Here is a 22,703-nt window from a genome sequence, read left to right as displayed (position 1 = left end):
GCACGTTAGTTCCACTGATCCATTCCTTTCAACTGGTTAGGCTCCTCTGTCAAGCTCACAGGACATCTGGCTGGTAGTAGTAGGAGACTTCAACTACCTTTTCAAGAAGATGGCTAAATGAAAAGGGTTTACGAAATCTCCATTATTTACCAGCTCAATCATAATCTACCTTGAAAATATGAACTGTCTCACCAGAACAGTCAGCCGGAAGGGCAGGAAAGCCACCACTTCAGCCGAGGGAAGGAGAACAGATTAGGACACATCCCCGCTACAATATTTTTCATTCAGTTTAAACTAATTTTGACATTTGAGCTTTTGGATTTTAGATTTCACACATAAACTAGACCTCTTAGAATGGTTTAATATCTTTTTACATCTATACCAATAGTAAGATTATAGTTTAGACGCTTGAATATGGGTTTACTCTGTGGTTAATTCAGGAAATGCTTAAATTCACAGCTAGTGCTATGATTTGGGTTCCTTGCAAAGATGTGGACATCAGAAAGAGCTGGAAATCCTTACACAATTAATTTATTCCATGTTTTTCCAAAAAGAAAAAAAAGATTAACTGATCAACCAGCTCATCAGGAACAACTTAATGGCAGACATCCACTGCTTTTGTATATCTCAGAATTGGCTTGAATTCAGCTCTCCATCTGACTGAGCCAAACCTTTAAAATTCAGCTCTCCCTTCTCTTATGAAAGAATTTCAGGAGGATGTAATCTAAAACAGAGGTAGTTGGCCTATCTACCCTGCCTTCTGGTCTGAAAGATAAAAATCGCCCATTTGTAGATTTGAGTTTTTTCTCCCACCCAACTGCTCTCTCTGCCTTTTCCAACCAAAAATATTTATTATCTTGGGATACCCAACATCAGCTGGTCAAATCTACCACACAACCACTACTTTGAGCCTCTGCAGAGACCTCAAGGTACCCCCTCATCTATCTAACGTCATCTGACAACTTCAAGTGGTTGAGCCACTATAGAGAACAAGGAAGCACTATGCTTTCAAAGCGTATAAAAACTGGAAAAAGTGAATAAAAATGGTAGGATGAAGTAAAAAAAAGACCTCCATCTCTTTCCTCACCCACTAACAACACCAATTTAAGTCAGAAAATTGATACAGCATACCCTTTCCAGGTACACAGGAAAAAAGAAAACAAATAAACAAAATAAATAATGACTCCCAAACCTCTCATACATCTGAAAAGTGAATAGCCACCTAAAGATGGCACTCTGGACTTGTGGAACAAGTGAGAAAAGGCAGCCTTTGCTGAATAATTCTTCCCTCCAATAGTTCAATCACATTCCCAGGAAAGTCAAGAAGCAAGCCATAAAACCTGCTTAGATTAATTTGACTAATCCAAGTTACACTGGAACAGGAAGCACTTTTGCATGCATACAACAAGGCTATGGTTTCCAGAGCTCTTCAGAAAAAGCCAGCCCATGCATGGGAGAGCTCACTTCCATAATTCTATTCTCATAAAAAGAAAGCATAGGCCACTGTGGCAAGGTCCAGTTCATAAATACAAGATTGCAAAGAACTGAGGAGGAAGTGTGTTTTTGGTCACTAGTTCATCCGAATTCTCAAGTCGCAATTATAGCTTCAAAAGCACCCTTAATAGGCTGCAGACCTTGATCAAAAAGTACCAAATATCAAATGAACAAAAAAAGAACCCTGCTGTGCTGTTCAGATACTTGTCAACTAGCTAACAAGTTTCCCTCACGGTTCAAAACCAGCTACCCACAAGTTTCCATCAAAATGATCTTGCAGACCAGCAGCAAAAGCTCACCTACATCTCAGGCATGGTTTATGAATTTAAGCTGCCTTGTGATCATTGCCATTCACCATTGCCTTTTGTTAACAATCCTTTTCTTTCCATCATGCATCTGTGGCATGTAGCAACTTCCTAGGATGTTCTGATACTTGGCCTTGTCATCCCTGTTTGCAGTACTGCTCAAACAACTCAGTTGCTGAGCAAACGGCAATCATCCTAACTTGGTTCTATATCAGCAGTTCTCAACCTTTTTAGAGTCCCAGAGCTCCTCCCCAACTTTTCTGAATTTGGCAATACCCCAGTTGAGAATTATTGTGCTGCCCCAATTTACCTCAGTGGATCTCACCTGCAAGTCATCAGTTCCAGGTAGAAGTGCTCCACACAGCTGGGGCAGAACCAGACCAGAAAGGACTGTGACATGAGCACTCTCCTACATCATTAGGGTTTTCTAATAAACTTAAAGCAGGCAAGAGGTCACTCATGCTGAGCCTTCCCAGTCCAACCCTGCATAGCACCTCTTGGAAACAGAGGCATACAGAGCAAATTAAACTGTCTCACATGACTGCTTCCAGGAAGCGCAGGGGTGTGTGTGTGTGCGGGTGGGGGAAGTGCTGGACTAGGAAAAGTTGGACCACAAGCCAGCTCTCCTGGCTTTAGTGTTATCAGAAAACCCTAGCGAGGCAGAAGAGTGTATGCATGGTGCAGGCCTTCCCAGTCTGGCTGTATAGCAGGCATGCAGGGCAGTTTTACTTGGCTGCAGTGTTGGTACCTGCACTGCAGCACCCCTGAAGGGTCTTTCAGCACCTCAGTTGAGAATCGCTGTTCTAGATTGTGGGCCTCTACAGTTGTGGAAGATCCATCTGTAAATGCAACTCTCTTTCTTCTTTTAACAGAGATCATCTCAACTACTTCAGGAAGCAAACAATAGCCACAAGTAGCAAATCTCACCCCTTCAAATAAAAATTCTATCCATCAATCATATCTAGGCTAGATGCCATAGAACAGACAAAGAGAAATTTCAATATTCAGGGAATGTCTGAATAACAGTTTTTATTCATGACTTTAGGTTGGGCGCTATTAAGAAGATGGCCCTTTGAAAAATTTTCACATTTTTAATACTGATAGCAGAGATGCTTTAACAAATTGAAGAGAAAATATAACAGTACACATAAGTATGCGTGTATTTCATGAGACTACAATGAATTGCACTTAAAAGAACAGACCCTTTTAGCCACGAGGTGCTGACTTGGAGAGACTATTTTCAGGGTACAGACAGAAGTGACAATTTTCACTTGATCTGGCCAGAGAAAGCAGTTTATAGCTGTGACCAAAAAAGTGCACGGCCGCAGAAGCTTAAAAAATGGCCAACATGATTGGGTAAAAATCTGACCCCTCACTGCATGAGGTATCAGATAAAGATGTTTCAAAATGCAGTCTCTTTTGTAACTTGTGTTGCTGTCTTCAGAATAGGAGGGGGGAAGGGAGTAGAGGCAGTTCAGTCAGGGGATTTCATCTCCCCTATCCCCCACCCCCGGGAGGGTGGAGCCAGTATATTGGAGCCCTCCTGAGGTGAGGAAGGGGCTCCAATACACCCAACCCCACCCTTCAGCACCAGCTGGGGAGCCCAAAAATCAAGTTCCCTCTGCTGCCTTTCCCCCCTTCCATTCGGAAAACAGCGAGCACTGGCAGAAAACTATACTTCTTGCTTTGGGAACCTGGCTACAGGCTCCCAGCCCACAACTAGATTCCCCTCCCCCCGGAACCAACTATGAACTTCTGTTTGGTCTGGGGTAATGATGTAACTTGGAACACTTTGCAAACATTGTTCCAAGTTACAGCTGGAAGCTGCAATTCTGTCTGCATCCTCAAAGACCAACCTCTCACAAGTTTTAGAATTTTTCCTTAACCAAAATACAAACCAAAAACCCCCACACAAAAACAAAACAAACAAAAAAAAAAGGTTTGACATGCTGTATTACCTCATCTAAATAATCCTTTGATGTTTGATCAGTAGAGATAATTTATTATATTTAATAAGCAGCTTTCAGTGAATTCAGTGCACATGTGTTTCTGGTATATTTAACATTGCTGAATAGATATAAATGAACTTTTCAAGTTGCAAATCATGGCATACAGGTAAGGTAGAAATCAAGTTATGGAATTGGATACTTTTTTTCCCCCCCTCTTTTCAGTATAGAACAAACAGGATCAGACTTTAAATAAGTCTACCCTAAAAGCCAAAATATTCCTTACCACATAGCTCTACCCTTTCTTTTGTTAAAATACTCCTAGTATTAAAAAAACACATCATATACATTTCTTTCAGAAGCTTCACAAGACTTTTACCTCCAGCATCTCTCTCCTCCCTTTCATGGGTTTTTTCCTACAAGGGTAGAGTTACAACACTCATGAATAATTTTGTATTGGTTTTTTTTTTTACCAAGTTTCAATCCCCCTCAAACTTGTATTCTTAAAAATATTCCATTATGAAGGCGAAAATACTTTGCATGTTGGTTTTAATCATGTTAACACTGAGTTTGTTATTTAAGAACTGATAAACTGTTATATTCACTGCTAGTAGTTTAGGTTTCTTAAAATTAGAAACAGATTTACTTTAATTAAATATGCCAGTTTTCAACTGCTCAGGCCTCTATTTCAAAACACAGTCAAGTTATTTACATTGTGATTACCACTGGGATATTGAACACCTTAAAATCTGTATTGCTGTAAATTGTAAAATAATTTAATTGTTAGCATAGACTGATGATACTTTAAAGTACTTTAAGAGTTAGCCTCTTTGGAATAGGAACTACTCCTGCATGTATGCCCCTAAATCTCACATGCTATCATGAACAATAAGTGAGAGTGAGTTATCTAAATTCATTGTCACTTGTTTCTCCTAGTATCAAGTGTAAGGTATGGGGTTAGCTGCTGAAAAAGCTGTTTCTTGCACTTGCTAACATTCATACGGGAGGCTGACACTACACTTGAGGTGACTGTGACTTCAACACAAAAGTTTCTAGAACAGGTTAAAGCTTAAGGTAGCTCAGGGCTACTTTACAAGGGTTTTGTCTATATAGCAAATCTTGAAACATGACTACTAAGATATTCAAGTTCTAGACCATGACAACTACTGGACAATCTTAACTGTGAGGTCTTGCATTTAGGTTAAAAAATGCAATTGAGACACCAGTTTGTCTCATGAAACAACAGAAGTATGTTGAGTGAGACATCAGCTCACTGAACATAAAATCTGTTTTACTAATAAACCTATAAAAGGAAATAATAAAATTATGAAAATGGGAGCTATTAATGAAATAGCTTAGAGCACTGATTCTCAACCAGGGTGACAGGGCACTCTGGGGTGCCATGAGATCCTTTGAAGGGTGTTGCAGGAAGTATGAGGAAGTACGCAGATAAGGGCAGTCTTGGGCTCTTCCACTTTGGCCAGGAGGTAAGCACTGTAATAAATCTGCTTTAAATGGGTTGCTGCTCAATTCGTAAGTTATGGAGGGGTGCCTTGAATCTAAAAGGGTGGGAATCACTGGCTTAGACACTAAGCCTAACAAAAGCTAAATAGCATCTAACCAATAAACCACATCTTAAAAAAGGTGCTCATTATAATGCACTCTATTCTCTTTCTATATAACCATCTTTGAATAAGCAGCATGTTGTCACTGCCTAAGACTAGGTATTTATCAAACTCATCAGGCAAAAGCATAAATACTACTAACATCATCATTAGCACCTCTTAGTAGACCTCAATTTACTCTGTGAAGGAGTTAGCTACATTTTCAAATTTACCTTTGTCACATTAGTAATCCTAGCTCCAGTACTCCAAACAGAGATAGCTGCATTTTTTCTTTAAAAAAATAATAAAAACCACAAATGTACCATACTAAGAAAACACAATTAGAAAACCTGTAAATAAGAAACATATCCTAAGTGTTATGCTTTGCTGGCTTCAGGTTGTCTAAGTTAGAGAGAACACCACACAGTGATGCATTTTTATAGTTCACAGTCAAACTCAAATTTTGACCAAAATAGACATCCCTCTGAAAGGGTATTAATATGAGAGACGCTGGAAAGAAAAAACAAACTTAATTTTTAAAACATACTAAAATACCTAAAGTGTTTGGAAAGTACAAAGAATTACATTAGTTAAGAATGAGGGATTTTATAAAAGATGGCATCATTAGCCCACTTAATTTGTACAATATTATTAAAACTGCAAACTTTTAAGTTGCATAGTAACATTAGTAGATTGGCTAGTTCTCCCCACTCGAGACACCCTTATTTAACAGAGTTAAAAGCAGAATTTTACTGAGTTGACAGCTCAGGATTTCTCTAAAGATAAAATCTATTCTGGTAAAAATAAGTTTTTTCTGACAGAGGAACACTAACAAGAGTCAAGATAGGAGTTTCAAACGAGATTTTAATGGGAAAAAAATTTCTGAATTTCCATCTGAAAGAAAAATTGTCCAAATTGGACAATTACAACCTCAATTCTCACCAAACAAGTTTAATTTCCTCCTAAATAGTACTGTCAAGGCCAAATGCAAATATGGTCAACATATTTCTCATTCTGATTAAATATTTAATATGAGGTTTCATATAAGATTTCAATCTGAATTGCCACATTTAGCAAATGCAAAATACTCATTAGTGTGAACTCAGGGCTGACCAACTGCAATTCCTTCTTCAACCCCCTGTACCCGGCAAATTAACTCAGTGAATTACACCTAAATAACCCTAAATGCTGAGTTTAAAAATATTGTTATACAACAATACAGCACTGATCAGCACTAAGCTATTTATGGCATGCTTTTGAAATGGAAAAGAGCTTGTTGTGGTGTACCTTTACATGGCTGTAAAACATTACACTCTAATTTCCTCCTGTTTTGCCCACTCCCCCTTCCCATAAGTCAGTCCAAACTCCAGCTCCCCCCTCTCTGAACCAACTTCCACAATCAAAAAGCAGACTTCCACACACCTGCAAAAAGACAATCTGTTGTCTAGTTCTTGATATATTTACTCCTTTATAGCCATTTCTCTTTACTGTGTATTATTGGTACTTCATATTGTAGCTGCATCACTAAGCAGAATTATTCACCTCAGCACTTTGCTGAAACCAGACTTTTATCCTGTCCCCTTTTCAACTCTGACTTCTATGAACACTGACCAGAAAGCAGCACAATACATTAAGATCAGTTAAACTGCCCTTTAAGAAAAACCAATAGCCATATCAAGGTAATTCCATTTTGGAGAAGGATGCTATCTATTAGATTTATTACAATTTTTAATAAACATAGTAATAAACTATAGCTCCAGACTTGCTCTCTCTTGGAAGATACACTACAATAGAAGCCACAGAAGAGACTGCCTTGTCACAAGAAGTACAAATACTTGCTGTAGATATGGAGAAATAAAAGGACAAATCTAGTTGTCTAAAAGACAATTCACTGTACACATTTTATTTACAGTTTTGTACACTGTCTTATTATGAATGGGACCGCTTTTCTACTTGAGCCATTTTTAACCAAAGCAAAATAACCTAAGTAATACAAAGTGTTAAAATACAGCATAAGATACAAAAACAGACATACTATTTCTAGTAAGGAATGTAATTTATGGTGTTACATTTAAAAAAAAAATCCACAATTATGTTTAGGAAATCACACAAACAGATCACTGATTTGACTGAAATGCATAAATTTGTAGCAAAGCTTTGATGTTACAAAAAAACAAAAAATTACCAAAGAATGCACAAAATGAATGTTTATTCCACCTTTGTCATATTCCCAGATTCTTCACCAAATGTTACATGAGCAAAAACAACTGAAATCAAAATATCACTAATGTTATCAAATAGGGAAACAAATAAATTAATCTAGCAGCCATCAGCATAGGTTACAGCAAAGACAATGCTGTGTAAAAAATTTGCTAGAAAACTGTATGCACCATACTCTTTCCAAACCAGCAAAATGTTACTGCATACAAGGCAAATGGAAAACAGAAGTAATTTTTCTGCAAGGAATAGAAATGCAGTTTCATTTCTGAATACTGTGGATAAACAAATGTTTTTGTAATAGTAATGTTCCTACTAAGCTATTACAGAGTGGGCCAGAAAAACATTTATGGATTCTGGGGATAATGTGTACTGAAATTCTTTGATTGAATAATGGTTACTTCAGCCAAAATAGAAAAAAAAAAATTGAACACAGAAGTACAAGACAAAGGCGAATGAGACTTCTCACAAATCTTAGCAACATTTAGATGGAAATCAAATTTAAATGCAGTCCACTCTGCTTTGAAGAGGCTTTGGTTCAGCTCCCAAATCTCGATTGCTTGACGCAGTCTCCTATGAAAGAATACTCAGAAGGTGTCTTCTTAAACAACAAACCTATTTTTAGTGGTGGAGCCGCTCTTAGTAGCTGTGTCTGCATGGGACTGATAACCAATCACTATCTTTGGAGGAAGTCCTAATCTTTCCTTGTATACTCTCCTGGGAAAACACAAAAGAAGACCGATTTTTCAGTAATGCTCTTAGTAGACAGTAATGATACCAGAATTCTTTTTGACCTTCTGACACATCAATGCAAAAATGTTAATGTTCCACTTAGAAACAATTCTAGTACGAGGTTTCTACAATAGCTATGTATATGCATATGAATCTCATTTCAAAAGTTCAACTGCTTTTGCTGCTTAGCTATAAGCCTGAAGCACAGTTTTCACTGTACTCTTACAAGGACAAGGGCACTGAGTACTAAGAGACGAGGGGAGACAGACCTAAGTACTTTCATAGACCTGTCCCAAAGAGGCAACCAAAAATTACTACATTTTCACACAGCAGCTCTAAATAAAAAAATATTTTTTGCATGAGGTAGGTCTTGTATTCATTTAAGAAATGGCTGGTTATTTGAATTGATACCATAAAATGAATGGATAGGAAAACCGATTCTTAGGAACTAAAAGCTTACATTTAATCAAAGAATAAATACAGTTACGCACTGTCATGTAAGTTTATTTTCCTTTTCTTTATGAAATCTGGAGTTTTCGCATAACAATTATTGAACCCACAGATAGATTTGGTGGCTGGAAGAGAAGATACTGAGCTAGAATGCTGGTCCAGCTCTGACCAAGACAGGAAAAATCACTAACACATCCTGCGTGTTCATGGCAGTAAGAATTTGAATGAAATAATACCTGCCCAATGAGCATTCCGTCTAGATCAGAGAACAAATTGATTTGGCTGCAGATTAATAATGGAAGATCTCTGAAATATTTTTGGTCAACCTATCATAAATTGACATTTAAAATTATTTATGGAATCCTGATTTGCCATATTCTCCTAACTCTAGAGTTAATATTCTCTATTAGTTTAATATAGTCTTTTCAGAGCAGCAGCAAAGTAATAACCTATTACTGGATAAAAAACAAAACAGAATAGCAGAGCTGTCACCTAAGAAAACAAAATCACTGGTATTTAGTTAAATCTCTATCTATACTTGTGGTTGGTGCCACTTGTGTGTGATCTTCACTTTTTAAAGAGCTAGGCCGGCAGCGGCAGTAAGTGTGGAGCTCCCGAGGAGCTCCTGTAAGTGTATTTAAGATGCAGGTTCAGCATTCTGGAATATTTGAAACCATGAATGCCAAACCCATAAATAGTGAGTTTCCTGTATTAATACCATTCAGAAGCACAAGCTGACACTTGATATCCTGGGTTAACAAAGAATCTGTACCACAGTTCAGTTGATACTCTATGGCTAAGTGCAGACAGTCAAAAAGCCTGAGGCTGAATTGATTCAATTTTTGCAGGTTAGTCTACAATGCAGAGATCAAACCATTAAGCAAGTGAAGAGACATTCACTTTTGATTCCAGAAATGCAGCCACATGCCTACACTGGCCCAAGCCAGAAGCCAGGGGGCATTAGAGCATGCCTCCCTGTTTGGCTGAAGTAGACTGCTTAGGCCACCCTGCGGTGGGATAGGAGGGGGTGCAAAGCATCCTGGGATGCTGAGGGATGAGGTAACTTGAATCTGGAGGGGATCTGGGAAAGATGTTCAATAAACGAATTTAACTTAAAGCAATTAAGTCTGATACTACATCCATCCAGGTTTATCTTAAACCGGTTTCAGCCATTTTGAAAGCAGTTTGTGTGTGCTGAACTTCTTCTGTGTTACAGATTTGAACCAGGTTCCAATCATTTATCCCAATTTGTGTGTAATTTCTGTCCATAGCCTACGTGCCTACTGCCAAAGACTTGCCTACAATACTAGAGAACAAGTAATATTGTGACTGACTGCCTAGGCCAGCATAACACTTGTACCATAAGTAAATCAGATGAAATCTCTTTTACATGTAATAAACCATTCAACAGGGAAAATAAGCTAACATGCTACTGTGTACTTCTAGAAGTTAAAAACCTAACAAAGAAAAGGAAAGACTTGTCTATGAAGACAACAAATGCAGACCCCCAAGACATTCAAGCTAATACCATGATTGATTTTAACAGTAAACAAAATTCAAAAACAAAGAAACCACTATTCTCTTCTCAAGTTGACTAGAATGGGTCAAGGAAGTTTTTTCAAAACATTGTGTGTGTCAGGAAAGTTCCAGTTTTACTTTTCATAACGTATAGTATTGTCCTATGCATTTTTGGTACTGTCAGCAAAAGTTTCAGCAGTTACATCTCAGGAGAAATGATGCTGGAACTGAGAATTCTGTTTTCATACAAAATTTCAACTGGCTTGAATCAATATTCAATCTGAACTGAGTCCTAAGGACAAATCCTCCCAATGACTTAACTCAAGATAAAGTGTTACAATTGTAATTCTCTTTTCAGAAGAGAACACACAAAATTAAGGGGTTTTGAGTTAGAAAGAAGATACAAATAACTCATCTTGCAGTTTATATTTAAAATTGATGCGATAAAAATTCCACCCACTGTAGCAACATTTGCTAGTTAGCTGAGGACATTTAGCATAAATTACCTAAAAAGGAGTCAGTCTTCAGGCCCAATACTATTCATCCTTGCTTTCACTTCAGTTACCAATCTACTGTCATGTATGTTGCCTAGCAAAGTGACTTCATATCCCTCACCAAAACCTCTGAACTATACAAATTTCATAGATTTCATAGACATTAGGGCTGGAAGGGACCTCTGAAGATCATCAAGTCCAGCGCCCTGCCCCAGGGGCAGGAAGAAATAGCTCTTCATTTTGGAGATCCGTGTGTATAAAGAGCACGTGCAACTAGCTGTACAGAGACTGTATTCAGTTTTTCAGACTAGTGTTACACACACATCCCAGAAAGCCATATTGTACTTTTTTTCTACCTGTAATTATGCTATTATGTTGTATGGGGGCTGGGACATCTGCTCACTGCATTCTGGCATGTTCCAGTAGAACCTGAAATACCCAACTGCAAACATACCTGTCAGAAGAGCTCATGAAGCTTTTGTAACAGATTTGCAGTCCCATTCCTCAAACTGCTATTTCTACTTTATAAAGCTGCTTAGACTAACTACCGTATGCATTTCACAGATGTGCAAGATTAGTACTCTGTAACTGCTTGAGACAGTAGGTGCAGTGTCACTTTAAGACTTTTGTCAAAACATTATTATTCAAGTATATTCCACAATTTCCAAATGCAGATAATTAGCACATCTTCTATCCAGTAATCTGACTTTAAAACACATTACCTTAAAGTATATAACATCTATAGCATTATTCTCTAGGACACTGAATAGCAAGTGTGACTTACCCTATATGCGTAACAGCATCCTTGTTTTCACATTCAGTTGTCCATATTGCTATTTTATCACCCTTAGCTCTAACATTAACAACAGCGCCGCATACATCATCACTGTAGTCATCAAAGGACTCCCCAATAAGGCACAGCAGCTACAAAATTAAAAAAGAGTGACCATTAAAAGACCAGCAGTCATTACAAAGAATCCTGCTGCATACTGGAATCTTCTGTTGTAAATGGTGGTTTACATTAAGCAATATTAAATATAAAATTTATCCTGTGTGGAAATCCAACCATCTTGCAGAGACTGAAGCAACATACACTCCTAATTATCAGAATACTTTCTACCTTGTTCCTGGTTGTTAAAAAAAAAAAAGGCAGCAAAGAAACCCGATTTAACTATGTAGCAGTGGATCCTTCCCAGTTTCTTTTAAGTTTGGAGTTCTGAGTTTTTCCATTTGTCTACGGGTCTAAAAGCTGTAATCTTTAAATACTATCTCTTCTATTAGCAACAAAAATACATTATCTATCTCCCCAACCACTGTTGGGCATTTTCCTCTACCTGGAGTGCCAACATGAAATTCCTACCATCTTTCCAATCCTCTCTAGTAAGTACAGTGTTCTTTCTTCTTCCCTATTCACCTTTTTAGGTGTTTAGGAATCTTGCTTGCTCCCTGGTAGCCCTCAGGCATACGTCATATTGTAAATAAAGCAGTTTACATTAAGCAACACCATAATTTTCCAAAGGTTGCTATACAACTACTAGAGGCAATAACAGTATATTCATTTCCTGGGGCCCCAACATGCCTCCTCTGCAAACTCAAGCGGCAAGAGGGTCTTGCACTTCAGCAAACTACGCGGATTCACTGAGGCAACTTGTAACATTCCTGCATACACAAAGCAAAAACCACACAAAGTGTACTTGCTATAATGGACCAATGAGAATGACTTTGTGCCCCCAGAAAAGGGTGGGATGCAGAACTAAATCTCTTCCTTTGGGCTAGGAATACGAGGCAGACTACTAATGGCTTTGGCACTGACTTGTGAAACAATGAGGAAATTATAAAAACAGTGTTTCCAAACAACCAAAGCAGTATCTAGCTGATGAGTGCATGCTTTGCAAATGGTACAATTTCTGACAAAAACAGAAAACTAACCAAAGAAACTTAACACTTCCTTTTGCTGTTCTTGGTGTATATCTAGCCAAGTGCTAAGTGCAGCAGTCCACCACACAAGACTCTTATAATGACAGACTGGAGAGAAATTTACCCATAACAGAATGCATCCCCATAAATAAATAGCTGAAGTGTTATATGCTACCATTATCTTAAGGTAAGTTTTCTAAATCACGTTTAAAGTTTAGAAAAAAAAAAATCAAACCCAAAAATCAAACTCCAAGCAGCACTACAGCTAAAGTCTTATGACTTTGCTGAGAGCTGCAAATATTAACTTAGCTAAAGAAATAACATGATCACAGTGCACTAGTGAATGAACCAAATTTTTATAATAGATCTATAAAACTACAGGGTATGTGCACTATATTTACTCAAGTACAATTCCCTCGCTTTATGCGGTACATGCGTTCCTGGAAAACAACACAACTCAAATTAGCCTAAAGGGAACCACTTTACAATGTAACAAATAGGGATACATTCCAAGACCTTAACTCTACTGATCCCCAGAACCATTTCTACCAATTTTACAAGACAATTTTGGTGCTCACCAACAGCAGACAGTATACACAAGCACAGGGTGGTGGTGAATGTTTAGTTGGTGTGAAGAGAGGGTGGTAAAGAATTCACTGATGGACCAGGGAGAGGGGTAGGAGATAAGCTAGCAGGACGCTTAGAAGCCATAATGGGGATGGCAACTACAAAAACACGTGTCGCAAACAACAAGCAAGGAGCACAGATCCATACAGGAGACTATATTTTGATGCGCATCACTTCCACAGTGCACTGCACAAAGCAGCTGACTGTGGGCTTCCACCACACGGATTGCATAAGAGTGAATTTACCTCGCGTATAACAAATGTTTGGTATAAAAGGATTACTGCATAGGAGCGAATTCGCACACACAGAACCCACATAAAGCAAGGAAAACCTGTACCAAAAGCAATAACCTGTGAGACTTGTGCCAGACAAGACATTTCAAGTATCAGTGTTAAACCAATGCCATAGTTTTACAGAATCAGGTAATAAAAGGATGTCGTTTAAAATGCTGTTTAATAACTAGAAGCACTGTGCAAAGATAAGCATGCTGCATGGATGCTTAAGACAGTGCAATTAAGACAAAAAATGAAATAAATACCAGTTTCAGATCTTTTCAGTCAAATAGTATGCAGTTAGATTACCCAAGTTTGGAGCAGAAGACTTTGTGGACTAATGTCCAGAGTGCTGAAAAATGAGGAAAGGGTTTTGATTTGGTTCAGCAAGCAGACTGTGAAAAATGATTGGAGGAATGAGGATGACACTGCTTCCTAATGTGTAGGGGACCTACTAAATTCATGATGTAAGTGGGCTCCTTTTATCTTGCACATTCCCCCATGCACCCCGCCCATGACTGTTGATTGGCAGAGCAGTCCCACTGCTCTCTCCTCAGCAGCAGGGAAGCAAAAACAGCTGTTTTAAACATGGCACCATTTATTCCTCCCTGCCAGTCAGCAGCAAGGAGTGGGACTGCTGAGGCTCCATAGCCAATCAGCGGCAGGAGGCAAAAACAGCACTATATTTATTTAAAACCAGTTTTCACCTTCCCAACAATTACGAGTGAGCCACAAGTGGGGCCCCTCCACCAATCAGGGGGGAGAGAGGTGCAAGGGAACCTGCAGGATTAAAGGAGCTGCAGTGCATCCCACTTCCACCATGAATTCAGTAGCCACCAAGTCTGCCTGTGCTTATAAACAGTGCTAGGACATTATAACACTTTTAAATGCGTTGTGGAAAGAGATTCCATTTCCTTCTCTCCACGTTTTTCTCTCGAAAAACAGTCTTTGGAATTTTAACCAGAGATAACTGGCTTCTATATTCCTAGTGATCCTTGGCTAATGCGTTTTAGAGCGCTATGCCTGTCACAGAAAAAGGACAACATTCAGGTCCCATGAAGTAATTTGCAAGCAACTGAAGAGTTCAGCCTTTTAACTTAAACAGGATAGCTTTTCATCTTCAGTTTAAGAAAGGTTTGAAAACAGCCAGGTTAATCAGATTCTTTGCAAAAGACTAGATGGAGTGGCAAAATGCACAAAGCAACATGCTCTGCTTGATCAGGAAAACTATTACATAGATGGACAGCATAACACAGTCTTAACTTTAAACCACAATGGTTTGTATTTGAGAATTTCTTCTGGTTTATAATACTGTATTCAAAATATAAATAAAGTCTGGAGGTCTCTTGCTAAAAAGGCTTTTTCATTGTAAATAAGAACCATTTACTTAGGATAGAAATAACTGTATTACAGTGTTAGGGACACAAACAGCATCATGAGTTGCTGTAAGGTTATGCCAAATACCCTTAGGAGTAGAAGACACCTATTCATTCACTTGTTTATGGGACATTGCACAGGCTTACAGATGCTTTGGATTTCAAATCCCATGTTTCAATACAATCCATGTTCTGTATGACAGAAAAATATTGTCAGGCAAGATCTTCCAAAGAATATTTTGTAGCTTGCTATAGACTGAAAATGGAAACCCCATTTTTAATTAGACTTTAAAAATAAAACATGATTGTTTAGTTGAAAGATACAGTGCCACAGAGCTTACTGTCTCTAGCCAGAAGCGATCAAGGTCACTTCGTCTCTGCTGTTTATTTAGTGTAATTAGCCATCGTCCTCCTCGCTTGTTTTTTTCATCTTCCCACATTGGTTCAATTCCATCCTATAATGTATAGTTAGAAATTAAAAAACAAATACATGGGATTATCTGTTTAATTACAAGCCCAAACAAAAGGAGAAGAAAAGTATTTAAACAGCAATACAGGAACAAAATTTACAGTTGTCTGAGTTGACCCTGCCTTGATAAAGAATTTGAAAAATAGCAGTGAATTGTCCCTCAGAATATCATGGTATCACAGATAAATACACAAAATATTTATACCACTACCACCGCCAGTTTCAAGTTAAGCAACTGTGAAGTTTAAGAACCAAATTCAACTAGTTTTGTCTACAAATGTTCTGCAGATAATTGATTCAGATACAGCTCAGGTTAGACATCTGTTCTGACCTGCATGAAGCCAGGCAAAATAACCACTAGTTAGGATAAAAGCTCTTGAGATGTAGTCCCAGTTCTACCACTGAAATCCGGTAAATCTTTGGTCAGATCAATTAGGTTCTGCACTTTAATTTAGGCAGGTCCAAAATGGGAATTTTTCTCATCAAAAGGTGATTTAATAAAATGGCATAAAGAACATCTGTCTTACTGTCTCAATTTTCAGAGCAGATATAGCAAGAATAAAGAAACCTGAACCTATCAGCCCTGCAAAAAACCAAAATCAATCTACCATTTAGAAGACAAAATGTGTTCTTTCTGATGCACAAAGAAAAAATTTTGCACTGAAACTTAGTGATGCTTGCTGCACTGAGCCAGAAATCACTCTCATATCTATGTTGACTATGAAGTGTTATTTAAAATCAGTCATTAAAAGAGGCATGACTGAAAACACCCAATCAACAGGAAGATGAAAAATGTCTCTATTAGTAACTTCAGAGAAGGGCACTTGATTATCTCGGCTTTATACAACTCTAGATAAAAGCTGATGAAGTGTGCAGCAATATAAAGGGAGCTAGTGGTGTCATTTCACTTCTCCACATTTGGCATGCTTATTGGCAGCTATAGAGGTCACATTACTTCATCACCTTTACAGGCAAATCCTTTAGGTCAAGACTGAAGGACACACCTGATGATACAGGGAAGTGTGCAGCACGGTCACCAGTATTGTACCTGTTGCACACTCACAGAAAATGAGTAACTGATACTTTCCATAAACACTAAGGACCAGACCCAAAAGAGAACCTAGATACAAGTCAGACATGTGAAAGGGCAAGAACCACGAGACTAATTCTACCCCACCCAACCCAAACCTCGTAAGTGTGTAAAAAGCTACACTTTCATTGCTAAGGTTCCTGAGAATGCTGCTACTACTGAGTATGCCTAGAATAATTATCACAACTGAGCATTACAGGACCCAGATGTCCAGAAGCCATTTAGAACTCACAAACAAGGCAGGCAGATGCCCAGTGGAGCATGAGGGACCGAATGGAGGAGGGACAATCAAATGACTGAAAGGTATGCTAGCTGTCTATGCCCAAAAGGACAACTTAGATGCCTTGAGTGCAGGAAGGAATTCCAGGCTATAAATTCTGAGTTCACACAGATACCTAAGTTTAGAGGGGTGTGATTTCAGATGCACCTTTCTCTTCAGCACCTTTATTGGCTACTGTCAATCCCATTGCTCAGTAACTCCTAATTTATCCTGTGCATTACCTATGGAACCTAATTTGGGATTATATTTATTCTCAGAGCCCCTTCATGGATCTGGTGTTAAGTGAACCCATATGAGGAAAAGAGGAGCCCAGAATTTTTTTTTATTGGAGGAGCTCAAAGCTAAAACAACATTTCTTTTTTAGTGCCTCCCAGAATGGTCTTTCATGCCTCCCAGAATTGAAGATCTTTTCTACTGTGAAAAACCATTGAGGCCTATCAAGTATTTTAACACATACCTTGTAAAGATGTCACAATGCAAGCACTAATACAAGGGGATGAGTTTAAGTCTACCAGAAGGGTCATGAGCCAAAGTTTTCAGAATTGCTGAGTACCCAGCATGAACTTCAAAGTGAAGTGCTCTTTTCAGCACTGTCTCAAACTCAGACTGTTTAAGACACTTCCAGACTGGCTTCCATTATCACCAGTCACTTCTGAAAAAAAATTGGCTATGATGTCTGAATTATGTAATAATACATTTATCTGAAATTGTCATTTACATATAAAGAAAAAAAAGTGACTGGCATACCTTAAAGAGTGAGTAGTCGCAACCAGGCATTAAATTACTAGACAGCTGGATATGGTTGTATAAACTATTTAAAACAAAAAGAAAAACAAAGCAGTAAGATAAAATTAATTTAAAATGCTAAGCAGAATTAAGATACACTCTTTCTTGAAAAGTTGAAGAAAACTTAATCCTTACTGTTCAGATGATTAGCCTGAAATAAACATTTTTTTTCCAATCATATCAAACTGAACTGAGGTTGAAATTTATTTTTAAAAGTTGTTTGATGCTACCCTAATTTTTTTAGAAGAATAGAAACAATTCATGTTCTATGAAGAATTTGAAACTCTAGAGCATCAGGGGAGCAACTGATTATATAATGTCAGTTCCCAATTCAGTTTTCAGAAATACTATCATAATTTCACCAAATTTTGACTTGAGGTAATTTCACCTGACATTTCATAAATTCATCATGTAAACATTCAGGACAAGCCACCAAATAAAATGAATGTTTTGTTTAGTGTAATAAAAAGATAAAAGGATAAGATTTTTGTGGCTTTTCTGCCCAGAAGCATTGTTTTAAGAGACTTATTCCACCTTATCACATCTAATATAATTATTTTCAGCTTCAATGCTGTAGGCAGAGTATGTGAGATCCAAATAAGGCTGGAAGAGCGACAAGAGTTCAAGATTATGAAATGCCACAAAAATCATATACTGTGCCAAAAGTAAGTTCACCACTGAGCAATGCGCAGGGAAAAAAAACATTTGAAAACTGAGAAAAAACACTGTGACAGTGGGCTTAGAGAACTCTGAACTGGGAAGAAATGCTGCCTCTACAACAGGGGTGGGCAAAATAGAGGCTCCAGCTGGTGGCCAGACTCCATTTCCCAGCAGCCCTTTCCTGTGTCATTGATGCTGGTTTCCATGGAGACTCCAGTAGCAGCAACTCGGTGACTGCAGGGCCAGGGTTCCCAGGGAGACTGGCCCCAGCAGCACTGGGAGGGCAAGCAGCTGGGCACTGAGCTGCTCCGGGGCTGGGAACAGCAGACTGCAGCTCTGCCCTGGCTCTGGACCATGCTGTCATCGCTGCAAGATCCCAGGCCTGGAGCAGCTCTCCACACGGCTGCATTCCCTGCCCTTACTCTACAACCTCTGCTGTTGGATTAAGTGCAGAGCTTAGAACAGGACTGACAAAAAATTGCAGTTCCAGACCAGGTGCCAAAAAAGGACTGCTAAAATAAAGGACCAGCAACTGTTTTAAAGAACGATCTAGCTAATGCCTGAAGGCAAGAAAATACAGTAATTTAAACTGGACCTTTATTTCAGTAGCATCTCTAAGAAAACACCATCTAATGTGAACAGTTTCACTGACTGGGTGAAAAAAAAACCAAAATGGTTTAAACTACCACTGTATCCAATTCCTAACTAGAGACACTTAAGCCAGCAAGTGTTCTATTCAGTTATCCACTCAGATCCTGGTAACGAGCAAACTCAGGCTTACTTCTTAGCAGCCAGATTAGCCAAGAACCATGTATTTAGAGCAGAAATATCTAACCCCTGGCCCACAGAGCCATGGCATCCAGCCCGCAGGGCTCCCCATGCGTTGGAAAATTTGGCAGCAGGGAGCAGTGGCAATCAATACTGTCACCCCCACCACCCCACTGCTGTTAATTTCCCAAGCTCCATGCAACTGGATTAGGGCCAAGCTGCTGCTGCCCCTGCCTCCTTAGTCGATGCATTTTGGCCAAAATGCCCCCTGCATAACTGTATCGAAGTCCCATGTGCTGGATGAAGCCAGCTGGCAGGTTCTGGCACACAGACAGACTGGGCACAGCCCACGAGGCCCATGGAGCAAAAAGGTTGACCACTACTGATTTAGAGTATGAAAAAAAAAAAATTAGAATACTAGATCTCCATCTACCAGCTTCCCAAACAAGGATGGGACTAGTGAAACTGAGTCTTCCTTTGCTCATCAAAGCAGTAGCCAGAAAGCAAAAACTCACAACCAATTCACACCCCACATCTAAAGTCTTCAGGATCAAAACTCGTTACCCTTAGATAAACCCTATGGAGCAAATGCCAATGCTGGCTGCCTGAATAGAACTCTACAGAAAGAACCCCTGGGACATCAAGTTTTCCCATATGGACAGCATGAATAGTAAATCTGTCCAGAGCCACTCTCTCTAGCATGTCAATTTTTATTACATCTATGGGTAGCCTACATCCATACCAATAAAAGTATTCAGTTGCCACATCCAGATTTCCCTACCTCTCATATATAGAGAGCTGCATGTAACAAAATCCTGATTTTTCTACACAGAAGAAGGGAGCTAGCTGGTGTTCAAAGACAAACTAAACAAACAGCATGACTCCTTTTCTAACGGACTCTTCTGCTTCCCTCCTCTAGTAACACAACCTACAAAACTTGGAAAGCCAAAATGTTAAATTCATTAAAACAAGAACTAGGAAAGCAACACTATTCAAACTTCATTCCAATAACCAATGTAATATTTGAAACTGGCTCCTAACTGCGCGCGGGGGGTGGGGGGGGTGGGAGTAGGGAGAGTAGTTCCTTCTAATTTTCAGTTGTGTAAGGGTTACTCTGCTGAATTCTCACAAGACTCCCATATCAATTGTGTTGAAGAATGATATGCTCTGGAATGTTTACAAGACTAAGAGAATTAAGAATTTACTGGGAAAGTTATAGGTTTTGTTAAAGTCTCTAACTTTCCAATCTAACATGGGCATATACTGGTCTGCTGAGTGCCATCTTTATTCAAATAAGAGCTTTTTTTCCAAAACAGCTTTAACTTGTTTCTGCAGTTTACCTATATTCCATAAACTTATCTAACTATCATCTACACAATTTACTTGGGCAACCTGGCTAATAAATGAGGAAGCTATTTTCCAAAAGAAAGTTTTTTGGGTTAATAATGACCAAGTGTTTTAACTTGATGCACTTTAAGACTGATGTTTGGAAGCACCAAGCACCTACGCTCTGAATACAGGTCTCCATGAAGTATCAAAGGATGGGAACCAACATTTTTAATCTCAAATTTCCAGACAGAAGACAGAACAGTGTTATGGCCTTTGCATACCAGAGTTACTTCGTCAACTGAGTTGTATGACTACACAGTTTAGTCTACCCATAATATATCACATTTAAACCCTATACATAGCAAGAGCAGACAGAGCCAAAAAAACACCTGCTTAATCTAAATAAATGTACAATTACTTCACCACCAATACAAGTGGCAATATAAATTCATATTTAGAATACAGAAGAACCCAGAAATAAATTATTTACCTCCAAGTGACATTTTTAAAAGTTCATTTGGAAAAATGAAATGGACTTTCCCTTAAGCTCCTGAAATAGATTTGAACTTGCACTTCAGATGCTAACATTTACAGTAGTAAAAGCATGTACACAATTCCAATACACTATGGATTACTACATAGATTTAAAGGAAAAAAAAAAGAAACTGAACACTTTACTTACGCCCAGAAATCTTCAACAGTATCAAACTTTGAAATCAGACGAAGGTTTGCTTGCCAGGTTTTGCTTTTGTCATTTTTAAAGAACCAGAGGGCCCATCTAAAAAAATTATATGCTATACATTAAAAATAAAATTCAGTGCTGTGAAAAGGACTGACAATTATCCAGTTAGCAATTCCAGACAAGGTTAGACCCTGCCATTGAAATAACAGCATGAAAATCTGCTCCAGGGCTCAGGTTGTCAGGAGAAATTCTTAAGACACACATTTGGGTTCTAATTCTGGACCTTGGACAAGTAAAAAAGCATTTGCACCTTAAATGGAAGGGAGACTTAGCTAATCAATTTTTGCATAGCTATTTAAAAGGCTTTAAGTGGTAAGTATGACCATTTGCATCAACTTAAGAAGAGAGGTTTTTGCTTGTGACTACTGGTAAACTAATAGTCTGGTATGTATAAGTAAACTCTTGGTTATAGTTTGTGAAAGACTGATAACTTAACAAGTTAGAAATACTTCTATATTTTTAGCTCTTTGTCCCTTTACCTACGTGACTTTTCAGATAGATCCTGATGGAAGCTTAATAGAAAACCCATTATTCCTTTCAGAAATTCTCTTTAAACTACCCTTGAGATTTAAAAGTGTAAATTCTCTTATGGGATATACTTTCCTGAACATAACTTCAGAAATACAGTACCAGCTGGAATTATTGCAGGAAAAGAAAAGGAGGCTATTATTCAAGACGTCACCCTATTCCTAGTTCTTGCCCAAAGCTACAGAAAAAGTTTTGGTACTAGTCTTAGCCCAAGAATGAACAATGTCTGCAGATCGCTAATGAATGCTGAACAAAGATAAAAATCAGTATTCTTTAATGCGTTGCAACTTATAATTTGCAAAAACAAGTGTAGTTTCTGTAGTTTTCGTTGACAGAAAATTGTATCTGACATTTAAAGACATTTAGTCTCTAAGGTTAATACTTCCACCACAAAAAGTTTAGCCTAAGTTAGAGAATGTCTGTCCCTTGAAAAGTTTCTTCATTCTCTATACAGCTCAATCAAAAAAGTGACAAAGAGCACCTAACAGTCTGATCTGCAAACAGCTTTTTAGCTTTATATGCTGAAAAATAAAAAACCAAAGAAACAAAAAAACACCCACCCTCAACTATAAAGTTCTCACCATACGCTTTATGGTTTGACAAAAATTGCAATTTTCATAAGCCAACTAGTGAACGCAATATTTTAGATCAGTTGTAATCACTTCCAGCAACACTTAAATGGTAATAATTGTCATGTTATTCACCTATTCCTTAGATTTCCATTTTGCTTTACAATAGTGGAAAATTCTAAGAAAATAGCCACTGGAGTTTTCTGAAACTATCAAATTCTGTTGAAAAAGCTAGTAGTCTCAGGGACACTACCCACATAATTAATCTTGATTAAATGTGGTTTCTTCCCTACCTTTTCCTATGAATAGATACTAAATTAGGTGAGGTCTCAGAAAAAGACTGAAGTTGACACAGAAAAATTAATGCAACTAGGGGTGCTCCAATAGAGGTTTTTGGGGCCGATTTTTAAGGAGGCATATCGGCCGATACTGCTCAGATTTCTGATACACAGCTTGAAGAGCAGTGTCCAGCTGGCAAGTGTGTGTGTGTGTGTGTGTGTGTGTGTGTGTGTGTGTGTGTGTGTGTGTGT

The 22,703-nt window shown here is 38.3% G+C and overlaps 1 protein-coding gene across 1 annotated transcript in view; it reads right to left on the bottom strand.

Annotated features, from left to right (window-relative positions):
• Positions 1 to 3,961: 3,961 nt before the first annotated feature.
• The window catches only part of EIF4E (eukaryotic translation initiation factor 4E), a 34,483-nt gene continuing 15,741 nt past the window's right edge, over positions 3,962 to 22,703 (bottom strand). The window contains exons 3-7 of the mRNA XM_019553188.1: positions 21,017 to 21,112; positions 17,539 to 17,602; positions 15,294 to 15,407; positions 11,545 to 11,684; positions 3,962 to 8,283 (exon numbers count right to left, since the gene is read on the bottom strand). Coding sequence (XP_019408733.1) covers positions 8,169 to 8,283; positions 11,545 to 11,684; positions 15,294 to 15,407; positions 17,539 to 17,602; positions 21,017 to 21,112 — 529 coding nt within the window. The 3' untranslated portion in view covers positions 3,962 to 8,168. The remainder of the gene's footprint in view (positions 8,284 to 11,544; positions 11,685 to 15,293; positions 15,408 to 17,538; positions 17,603 to 21,016; positions 21,113 to 22,703) is intronic.

Source organism: Crocodylus porosus, unplaced genomic scaffold, assembly GCF_001723895.1.
Source record: "Crocodylus porosus isolate Cpor-Errol unplaced genomic scaffold, CroPor_comp1, whole genome shotgun sequence".
Lineage (NCBI taxonomy): Eukaryota > Metazoa > Chordata > Crocodylia > Crocodylidae > Crocodylus > Crocodylus porosus.
Note: the sequence above shows the minus strand (reverse complement) of the source record. Positions and strands in the feature narration are given on the sequence as shown.